Source organism: Limulus polyphemus, unplaced genomic scaffold (assembly GCF_000517525.1).
Source record: "Limulus polyphemus unplaced genomic scaffold, Limulus_polyphemus-2.1.2 Scaffold441, whole genome shotgun sequence".
In the NCBI taxonomy this organism is placed as follows: Eukaryota; Metazoa; Arthropoda; class Merostomata; order Xiphosura; family Limulidae; genus Limulus; species Limulus polyphemus.
Genome location: NW_013666051.1, coordinates 136,103 through 148,193, shown reverse-complemented (window position 1 = coordinate 148,193; position 12,091 = coordinate 136,103). Strand labels below are relative to the sequence as shown.

At 29.7% G+C, this 12,091-nt stretch overlaps 1 protein-coding gene across 3 annotated transcripts in view; it reads left to right on the top strand.

Moving 5' to 3' along the window:
• Nucleotides 1–7,726, top strand: part of LOC106458299 (probable proline--tRNA ligase, mitochondrial) — a 42,204-nt gene extending 34,478 nt beyond the window's left edge. The window contains exons 13-15 of one of the 3 annotated variants that reach the window (XM_013917792.2): nucleotides 507–686; nucleotides 2,465–2,576; nucleotides 7,577–7,726. In XM_013917792.2, coding sequence (XP_013773246.1) covers nucleotides 507–686; nucleotides 2,465–2,575 — 291 coding nt within the window. In that variant the 3' untranslated portion in view covers nucleotide 2,576; nucleotides 7,577–7,726. Of the gene's footprint in view, nucleotides 1–506; nucleotides 687–2,464; nucleotides 3,268–7,576 lie in introns of those variants that run through there. The other 2 variants (XR_002610342.1, XM_022384469.1) reach the window with 2 other exon arrangements.
• Nucleotides 7,727–12,091: the final 4,365 nt, after the last annotated feature.

Sequence of the window (12,091 nt, the reverse complement as noted above, 5' to 3'; positions counted from 1 at the left end):
AGTTTCTTAGTTTGCAAGAATGGTCACATTTACCTAGAGTAACTAATGCTACCCATGAGACTGGTCATTCCAACATACATGAAACTATCTGAACGACCATTGAAGGTCACTGTTGTCAACATCCCTGCACAACGTGCACTACCATAGCAGTATTTACTCCAGGCAGAATAGGCATTATCAACATGAGAACAACAAGGGAATATAGAACAAAATCAACTTAATGGCTTTTTTGGCCACATGTTATGTGTAACCTGCACATATACAAAATAAATTATAAACTCAAAATATATATACTATAATGCACAGTAAATTTATGTACCATAAATGTAACTGACAATTCACACAGTTATGTATATGGTGTTTCTGAGATTAATGTTTAATCTTCCAGTCATCACTCTAAGCTTTACTAAAAAATCTACATTTTATTTTATATCTACTTTTTATTTCAATTTGTATTAAATCCTTTGTATTATCCTTATAATTTCTAACCACTTTTGTTTTCTTAGGCAGGCAGCAAGGAAGAAAAAAGCTGTCTGTTTGGAGAACACGTTGCTATGGCATTAGCTGACTTCCCTGGTTTAGCAGACAATGTTGTCATAGATGATCGAACACAGCTGACCATTGGTCGAAGAATTTTAGACTGTGCCTCCTTAGGATTTCCTTATCTGGTTGTTGTAGGAAAACAGGTACTATTTTGTCTTTAGTGTTTTCTTTATATGGAGGTTGTACACAAATTCTTGTTACATTTAAACTTTTAATTCTGTATAGTTACAAGAAAAAATATGATTTTGGTGCATGAAATACTCTTTATTTTTTGTTTGAGGAGGTAGAAGTTTTATTACATATTTTCAATGTAGTATGTTTTTTTCTTGCTAGCAAAATGACTTATGAAAATACTTTTAAATTTCTTTTTGTTTTTCATAGACATTATTTCTTAAACTAGAAAGATTTTATTTTAATTATTAGCAAAAAAAACATCATAGTCAGTTTAATAATTTAGAAATAATTTTTCTTTTATTTCACTTCTTTATTCATACACGTGACCCCTTTCATGATTATTCAAATTCCATTCTTTAAATCATTAGTACCACCTTGTTATAAAAAGTACCAAATTGATAAGGTTCTTAAAGTATTGTTACAATGCCTTATTATGAAAGAAAATATAAAAGATTATTTTAATGTAATAACACTTTCTGGATGAGGGAATATTACTGATATCCCCCTTCTCATAGTGAACATACATAACCAAACTGCATGAAAAGAAAAAAAAATTAAGTAGTACCTAGTTTCTACTTTAAAAGATTTTTAATTGTGATATAATATTTCTCTGAATTTTAGATTGTGTAATATCTAAAAGTTTGTTGTGATACATTGTTTAAAAAACTTTAAGAATACTCCCTTTTCTCTTACAATTTCAATTTTCTCAATTGATCAGAAAGCTCCATTATATATATTGGATAAGATCAATTTGTGTTTAAAAGTTATTGTATATTTTCAAAAAATGTCAAGTTCATTTATTTCTGTGTGTTGTCTAAATACAATAAACTCAATAATAATTCTCATAAAAAAAAAGGATTTAAGTTATCCAAATAGTTTGCTGTTGTTTATTGTACTTGCTAAACATTAATAAACTTGTCATAGAAGCTTTCAACTAGATATCACTTAACACAAAAACATTTTCAGGAGTAAAAAAATGTCAAAAAAAAAAATTCCCAATTTTTGGTTTGTTCTAAGTATTATAAGCTTCTCATTGGGATATTTTGTTCACATCTACTGGTATATAATATGTAGACAAACCATAAATTACTTTAAAAACACTTTATATTGAAATAGATTAATTAGAATCTCTTCTCTCCAGTAATTCTTAGCTGTTGGCTCTAACTATTTGTAAAGCCGAGCTTCATTAGCAACTTTACAGGCCACATTCTAAGACGTTATAAAAGAGTGACAGAGGAAAATTGCATGAAAAACCAGACATGAATCCATTATATTTTCAAGAGATGATAGTTTCTTAGCAAATATAAATTAGCCTATACTTTGGTTTGCGGAACAATTATAAAAAAATAATAAATGCTTTGTTTACAGGTGAGACTCCACAGAGCTGTACAGAATTGAAAGTTGGAACATTTTTTCATATTTCTTTATTAATTACACTAAATAAGTGTTATATGATGACAAAATGTCAATTTGAATAAAAATTTATGGAAATTGATTTATATTTTTTACTTAAATTTTGAAATTGGTTATGCGGGTGCACACAGATCTTGATAGTGTTAGTAATGTTCTTTGCAACAATAAGCCTCAAAACTAGAAATATAATTGTCTGCATGTTATAAATTCTGTGAAGAATCTTATATTTGGAAACAGACTTAGCATGTATGTTTTGTGTATGTGAGATTGCAAAAATATTGAATATTCTCTTTTATTAAGTTATATTTCATTTTGTTACTTTTTTAAATTTCAGTCTGTGGAAGCACTTCCAAAAATTGAGATTCATGATGTTTACAACGATAAAGTCCATGTTCTAACGCATGCAGAGACGATGGATTTTTTCAGGGAAAATTGTGCATCCTAAGGTGAAGCTAATTTTATGAATAGTCATGTTTAAGTAAATGGAAATAATTTGAAATCTATATGGTGTATGCAGAGAATGTAGAATCAGCAACAAATTAAATTCAGTAGTTTGGCTTGTTGATTGTTTGAAAATGTTTGTATGTAACACAAACAATTTTTATAAGTGTGATAAAGATCAATATTCTAGGAAGCAACTTTGTTCATTCTAAATAAGTTAAAATATTCTGGTAATTGAATGAGAACAAACCTACAAAGGATATTTCAGGCCTGGTGGTTATGGTGCTCAATTTCCAAGATGTGGATCACAGGTTTAAATCCCATCACAGAACATGCTCACCCTTTCACTTTGGGGGCATTACAAAGTGAGGGTCAATCCCACTATTCAATTAGAGTAGCCCAAGATTTGGCAGTGGGTAGTTATGACTAGCTTCTTTTCCCTCTAGTCTATCACTTCTAAGTTAGGATAGCTAGTGTAGAAAGCTCTTGAGTAGCTTTTCATGAAATTCAACAAACAAACAAAAGCATATTTCCAAAACAATTCTTAAGAATCAAAGAGAATAGTTCTCATTGTTTCTCTAAACATTTTACTCTGAAACTTCAAATTATGAATTGACATAAATTTTACACAAGTAATCAAGATAAAAATAATTTAAGTTAAGGGTTTTAAAATTCAATTTCTATGAATGAACTAGAAACATCTTCTATTGTAATCATTACAAAACTGTTTCTATTAATAAAGAATTGTTTATTACATTCAAATAAGAGTTTTTGTTTCTGTATTCTTTAAAAATCAATACATATTTTTTTTTGAATGTGTGTGTATATATATATAAATATATGTATGTGTGTGTGTGTGTATATATATATAAATATATGTATGTGTGTGTGTGTGTGTGTTCCATTTTAAGAATTAGCTCTAATATTTAAAGCTTAATAACTGCTTTTCTCATTAAACTATCTTAGCCTCCCAAACATTTGTTAAAATTGCAAAGCAAAAAACACATATGATACATACTTTGATGTTTTAAAATGACATTAAAATTAAACATTTAAAAGTATTTCTTCAAAAATTTAACTGTTACTGTAAACTGTTAATTTATTTTATCATGTAGTATAATCCTTATTCATAATTTACAAATTATATACATAATTAACAACTTTAGTGTTTATACTAACTATTAATAATCCAAACTCCTGAGAAACATTATATGTAGACATATTAAAATTCTTATTTCAGCTCTGAATAAAATCACCAAGAGTGTATTAAAAATGAGGGTATTATCTCATAAGATTCACAGATGATTGCCTATAATACATTTTCAAAGTTCGTGTTATGAAATGTAAGTTTAATGTTAGTCTCAACACTGAGGATTTTGTGTTGTTGATAACTTTTCTATGTTGCTTTTATATGCTGCTGTGTAACAAACAATCTTAACACATGAAAAGAAATTAATTCAGTATAACAAATAAAATGAAAATCTACAGTCAATTCACACTTTATACAAATTTCATATGTAGATATACTCTATAAGACTGTTCATTGTAAGAGTTATAATTTAGTTCATTTAGTGATCTAATATTTAATGATTATTTCAATTATTCAGTTTTCATGACAAGAGTGTTAAAAGTAATTATTTTAAAGATAATAGTTATGACAAATTTTGTTACATAACTCGTTAGAGTCGGACACTGTGTGTGTAGCTCAGGTTTTGTAATTTGACATCACATTACTCAAACCTTCTGAATTTTTTTGTTGCCTTAAAGGAGTATTGTTATTTCATAGTGTCTCGTAGTTTGTAGAAAGTTCTAGGCCTTAGTTAAGCAGTGTGTGTATATATATATATATATATATATATATATACTACGTAACAAGTAAAAGTTAAATACAAGAAACATTAAGTTAGTAGAAAGTAGTAAGTAGACTGTGTGATTGTTAGTTTAGCCGTAATGAGCAATACTTAAAGTGAGTTTCACAGTGATATTATAATAACAGAGACAATTGAACCCACCTGTTTGAAGTTCTGGATACAACTGTGGTAGCCCACAGGGTAACGTAAGTTAATTTATCACAGATTGTGCAGTAAGAAACAGAGGATAGAAAAAATAATTCATCTTGTCAGTTGAGTTCTAAAAGTAACTGAACTACCCTGGGTGAACTTATGACAAAAAAGAGAATTATTTAAAGCTTTAGGTACAACCTTGATAACCAAATCAGATTCCCACTGTCCCTATCTATTATCTTGTGAATCCACAATTTATATGCTTATTATACTTATTATAGTCACAATCATGACTATTATTCTATCTCTCCCTTTTTTTTTTTAACAGAGCTGGGTGTAACCATGTGGTTAACATGCCCAACTATGACTTTGAGAGTTCATGGTTCACAGTCCTTTGCCTTTAAAATGTGTTATACACTTTTGGGCCATGGGTGAGCTTTAAGAGGATGGTAAAATCCTATTATTCAGTCAGACAAGAATAACCCAAAAGTTGCAATTGGTGCTGTTGACCAGCTGCCTTCCTTCTAGTCTGTCAGTTCAAAATTGGGGATGGCTATGCTCAAACATCTTTTGTGTAGCTTTGCACAAAATTCTGAAACAGTTTTTTGTAACAAGAATATATTAACATTAAATTCAATTTCTAAAGTAATTAAACTCAGTTTTGACAACATAATATTCTCTCTTTCTTGTACATAGGCTTGAATGGACTGTGGACTGTGCAATGGACTTGAAATACATTATCCCTGTACATAGCTAGCAAGAGCTTACGTTTCAGATTCACACATCAAATATAAAGCTTTAAAATACAAGTTTTCTTGATAGTGTTAAAACATCAAGCTGGAGTATATTACCATTTTCTAAATAATGACCCATCAAGTGCATAAAGAAAAGTTTTACACCATGAATGTTTTTCAAAAATATCAGGTTTTGTTTACTCACAATCTTGTTAAGGGACAAGAGTCTATAGGTTGGGAATTTTGCTCACTCTTCAAATTTCTTAACTTACATATATTGTGTTCACATTATTCCATAAATGTTAAAAACAACAGTACTAACCAGAAAATTTATTTTAACCTTGTTCATAACATAACCATAAAAATGTTACATTTCACATGCTATGTACTCTAAGTGTTCACATTCTGCCTTCAGTCATTATCTGATTCGTTGGAAGTGTCATTGATGATTGTCACAAAGATTCTGAACACCTTTAATATGGAAGCTGATTTTGTTAACTTGTCTTTCTTATGCCATTTGAGTCCCAGAAACCACATTACTCTGTGGAAGCTCTGTGTGAACAGCATCCCACTACTCCTGCACCTGAACAACACAGGCAATACAAGACTACATGTAGGTCACTTTGATTGTTATGCTTATTCGAGAGAAATAGTACCCATTATTTAAAAAGATGTAGAACAGAACCTTTGCATAGAAAAGAACATCTTTCACTAATGACTTATACAGCCCATCCTCAGATAGATTCTCTTGTGTCTATGATACCACCTGCTTCAATATTCTTCCTCATAACCTCTTTCAAACTAAACCTCTGGACTCGACAATCTGTTGGAGTTCTTATTAGTTTGAGCATATATTGTACAACAGTATAACCTTGTTTTGTATGAGAGCAAGTAAACAGTAGTAGCAAATAGCACTGACAATTTTTACATATTCCTCCCTTTTGCAAAAAAGAGCAGTAACTGGGTTTTCACATCAGATCCAATTATCACTAAATCATTTATGCATAACAGCCATTTCATGGTTTCTGTATAATTTTGTAATATATGAGTATTTATTGTATTGTTACTTTGCTCATCAATAAGATGTGAACTAATGACCAAAACAGAGTACCCATCAATGGAACAAAACATTGGTTTGGCAATTGCTTATGCATACTGAAACTTCATCCCTGAAATGCATACTTGGCACGCTTCTGTATATACACTTATGTATCATCTACAATGAAGATGGTACTAATGGCATTTCTTTCTTCCAAAAGGTCCAGCACACAAGGACAGATATAGTTAGATATTAATTCTTAGTTGTTGTTATGTCCATATCCAACATACAAAGGAACAAAATGAGCTTATTGTCCTATTTACAGCCAAATAATTTCCAAACCCAGAATTTTGGTCAGAATTCTGTTGGGTAACTTAGTATGGAGTGTAACAAGGACCTCCAAACATGTTCACATCCATCTTATATGGGCATTCCTCAAAGATGGAATCCTGAAAGACAAGTCATCATTGAAACTTTGTCAGCACAGTCAGATTTTTTAAGGTATTCACCATCAGTTAGCCTGAAAGACCTATCAAAGGCTGTTCAACTTGATTTTTTTGCTGGTGCACATATTCTCCAAAAGGTTGATCTTACCTATTTTGTTATTTTTGGTATTGTCACTCATTTTTGGATCTATCATCTAGAATGAGTGGGTACAAACAATTTCTTATCTTTGCTTTTGCACCACCTGGCTCCAATGGGGATTACAGTATTATGCATAATGAATACTTGGGTTTGTGCTTTAAGTGGTACAACAATCAGCTGGGCACACAACACATAACACTTGATCGTTTTACATTGATCTGATGTTCAGTCTTTAATACGTAAAGAATGTATAGTCTGGTTTAATTGAGAATTGAAGAAGACAACATAGCTTGGATTACTTTATTAGTTTCACTATCTTCTGCATAGCATTTGGAATAATAGTATTGTGTATGGCATTTGTTATACATTGAAAAATTAGAGATATAGCAATAGATAACCTTTATTTCAGCAAAAATTCCTTATGGTAGATCCATTACAGTTGATGATGACCTAAGGAGGTCAAAACATTCTTACTTGTTTTGTATTTTTAAATAAAATGTTTAATACCCATATCAGTGATCTGTACTATATATAAACTTTTGTTGTAAATATTTATTCTTTGACCATTGCTTATATTGTATTTGCCCAAATGTAATGCACACTTTTTTCTTTCTATTATATTTGTGCACATTCAATTTTGTTAGGTATTTTACTAGAAGCTACCACTGAAAATCATTAAAGCATCATAAAGGTTTCAAAAAATGTTGCATATTCAATGCAATGGATGAGATGGATGATGACATGCTGTGGGAATCAGAAGAGGATCAAGCAAAGGTTCAAGGAAGCAAATCATGGTAGTGATAATTCTAGTTATGACAAAATTTTATGTGAAGATGAATGGTTAACTTAGTGTATTACCATGTATAAACTTTTCAGTAAATTTTGTAAAATTGATACGTAAAAAAAAATTCAATGAAAGATTTCCAAAAATGTTTAATACGTCGATAGTTACTGTATTTAGAAACTATTCAATACATTTTGTACAACTGGTGTGTTAAAAAACAAATTTTCGTATTGGGTGCACATTATATTTGGAGGCAATTTATATTCAGGCAAATACAATAGTTAAAATTCCGATCTTATAGGCCCTGTCCTTTTATAATTGCTGATACACTGAATAAAAAAGATAATAAGGTATTGATCTTTCACTAAATAAACATTTAAATATAAATAAATTATACAGTGATTTTTCCCTGAAGTTTTCAAAAGTAATAATTTAAACAATTTTTTCTCTGTCCAAACCATAAATTAAATTTTTATGAAATTCCTGTGAATTATCTCAAAGACAGTATAGTATTTACAATTGATTCCAAAAGCTTTACTAACTTTTTCCCTGTTCATACTGACATATTCGAGTGTTTTAAGGAAAACTGTTCCTGTTACAGCTAAGCTGGAACAAAAAGAGCCCAGTTATCTTCATATTTCATTAATTCTTTCACTATCACATTCATAGATAAACTCTCTCAGTGCCAGGTTTATTTTTAGATAAACAATTAAAAAACAAAACATACACATTTGACTTTTTCATTATTTATCTGAAACTTGTAAACTTTGGGAAGTTTAAAAGAGGGGGATACTCTTTCTTGGAGGAGGTACAAAATTTCAAACTCTCATGGCAATAAAACAAATAACAAGCATTAATTAACAGGTTTTGTTGATAATAAAAATGTTTTGAATCTGAAAAAATGTAATATGTCTTTTCCGAACCCTAGAAAAAGTCATTCTTCTTCCACGAATTTTTATACAAAACACTTATAGTACTACAATCAGAGCCAGATTGAAGGGGACCCCCCTGACGAAAAGAAAAATAATCAAAAACTGTGTTACCATGACAACAGCAATTTTGGTTATTTCATATAAACCTATTGTAGTTTTTCATTAGCATGTTCTTACAGCTGTTTTTTTCATAAATATTTGCTCACCCAATTAACAAATAAATTAGTCATTACTGTAGATAAAATCTGTTGTCACTACTTTATGTTAATTATAAATATCACAATTAGTATTTTGTATATGATTTACACATTGCTTATGTTTTTGTATTGATTAATATGTATTTAATAAATAGCATTGAATTACATTTGGCTTACTTATGAAGTTTAGTCCTGAGGGCCCTATGGAATTTGCCCCAAGCCCTTAATCTGGCCCTGGTACTATTAATCATTTATAAATATATATATATAATTATTGTTTTATTAGCATGGACCAATTGCAGTATATTGTGTAATTTATTTTTTTAAAAGTTGACTTTCCGAAATAATGCTCATAGACAAACAAACCCTGCCTTCTTTGTTATCTTTTTAATAAATCCTCTTTCAGAAATGAAAAAAAAAAAAATTAATTTCTTAAATGTAAAGATACAGTTATAGTTGCATTTAACCCTGTAATGAATACTGTTATTTTAGCAGTACTGCTAAAATACTTTACATTTTTAAAATGTCACCACTTAAGATAGAAAGAAGAGACTCATTTTTAGTTTCTGATAAGTGAGTGCAGCATCCATCTTAGACAGAAAAAAAATGTCAGTAATAGCAATATATATACTTATGTAGCACAGATTTTCAAATTTCAAGTACAAGCGAGTATATTAAACTATTCCTGTGGTAGCATTTTAAACTTTGCTAACATTGGCCATTATATATATATATATATCCTTTACCATAAAATCTACTTATTTTGAAGGTAAAAGAGTAGCCCAAAAGTTGACGATGGGTGGTGATGACTAGTTGCCTTCCCTCTAGTCTTACACTGCTAAATTAGGGATGGCTAGCACAGGTAGCCCTCATGTATCTTTGCGCAAAATTCAAAACACACAAACAAACTTATTTTGAAACTGTCTTAATTGATTGTCAGAAAGAAATATATAATTCAGTAAATTCCTGAATTTTCATTTACCACTTCTCTTTAAAATTTTAATACTAATAATCTTACGAAACAATGCATCTATAAAGATGATTTTAGCATAAGAACTAAGGTTAATTGTTTCTTGAAGAAGCTTTTTATTTTGTTGTTGCAAGTAAGTTTAAAAAATTGCTGAAAATGCAAGTAAAAATATATATATTTTAATTTTTTTAAATCTTGGAAAGAAAACTTTCTTTAAAGAAGATTGTCCTTTCAAGTGGATTTTGACAAGGTATCTAACAGTGATTAACCAAATGTAAAAACATTTCTTTATGGTCAGCTCAATTTGTAGGTACCACAAGAGGTAATTAGAAATATAAATTGTCACTTGGTTTATAACAACATTATTAATTTGTTTTTATTGTAAAACAAACAAAGAATATGAGATATGGCTTTATAATACTGTCAGGAAGTAAATTAAACCATAGCATTGCACTTTCTTTTCTTTGTTTTCAATTTGGTCAATCGGGAAGTATTTTGCACTTTTGTGTAAAACCTAATTTGAATGTTTATTTAATATAAACAATATTTACATTGTTGTATAAAACAGTGTTTCAATGTTAAACTAATATGAACAATCAAAAAATATTTGCAATGATATATAAAACATTATATCAATGTTAAATTATTACGAAGTTTTGTTGTAGTGTTTAAAATCACCAAAGACCAGTTTAAGGTCTGTTCTCCTGCTCTGGCTCATGGTGCAGATGATTCAGGCAAGTGAAATACCTGCTATCTGCCTATGGCTGGGTTGTTCTTGTTCACTATACCCAGAGATATTATCTTGATTTGGAAAAACTTGGAACTCTTTTTTTTTTTTATATATATATATTTTCTGACAAGTATGAGAGATCTTTGGTTTTCATAAAGATAAGCACAAGAGTAAAGTAAGGTGACAGAAGGCCATTTGGACATTTGAGTTCACCCCTCAAAGAATTACAAAAACTAAAAATGATTATGGTGCATTAATTAATCATTTAGAAGAATCAACAGATCTTGTCTTTTAAAGTACCCACATCTGCCTGTCATTGAAAGAGACCCTTGATTTTTGCATTCAACATTTTAAAATTGATAATTTGAAGATTGACAGTCAACAGAAACCAATCAGCCTTAATTGTTTCAGTTTGTTGGAGTACAAAGCTATACAATGGGGCCTGACAAATGAACCAGTAGCAACTGTCTAATCAGCTCTGTATATATGTGTGGATATATGTATCAGATTTTTAGTGTAGATTTGTCCATGAATACATCAAATCTTTTTTTTTTCTTACTAGTCTAAGTGCAAAGGGATTGTTATGTTAAGATTAAAATTACTTTTCTTTATCTCAAAATCTCAAATTTCATTTGTGTAATCTCTAAAACCTTTTAAATACATATAAAACTTCTTTTTCAGTAAGATTTTATCTGTTGTTAGTTTTACCTCAGTAATATAGTGAAAAGAAAACTTATAAAATCAGAAATGAAATGAGCAGCTGTGTCCATTTTTCTTCCTCGTTGATCATAAATATTCAAAGTACTTCTCTTGAGGGTTTCAACTGCTAAACATTTCACACATATATTTTCTGTATTTATTTTACTGTCAACGACTAAAATAGAAACCCACTAAAAATAAAGCAATAAATTTCCGCTTGTATCACTAGTTTGTTTACGTCATACAAAACATTTTTTGTGATCCATGGATTTATTTTAATAATTCTAAGTATGACTTGACTTGTTAAGTGACTTTGTCCTTTCATATGCCCACATTGGTTTTACTAACTTTCAGATGATATGACAATTTTAATCTTCCAGACATTACTATTTGTATAATAAAAAATAAATAATGGCTTCTGAGATGGGTGACTGACTGCTTGTAAAAAATGTTTTTTTTTCTTGAGCCAATGAATAACTAACTCTTCAGATGAATTATCCAAGTCATCCATACTTATTCACTGATACTAGAAAGACTTAAATGACAATGTGCTGTCCTATTAATTTGTTTTTGATACTTCTAGATTCACTTGTCTTTGAAATAGCACTATTATATAACATAACATACAGACAAATAGAGACTATTTGGTCCTTCAGGGGTGTCTTTGCCTACCTACCCTTTTGAAAAATAAAAATTTAAACTAACTCTCTACTTTCTAGAAAATAATCTGTTACATTAAACTTCAGTAAAGTGCTGGTCTCCACAACTGCTGATGACCACTTATTCAATAGTTCAGTTGCTTTTTAGAAAAATAAAGTTGTTTAACTTTTAAGTTCTAACTGAAGTA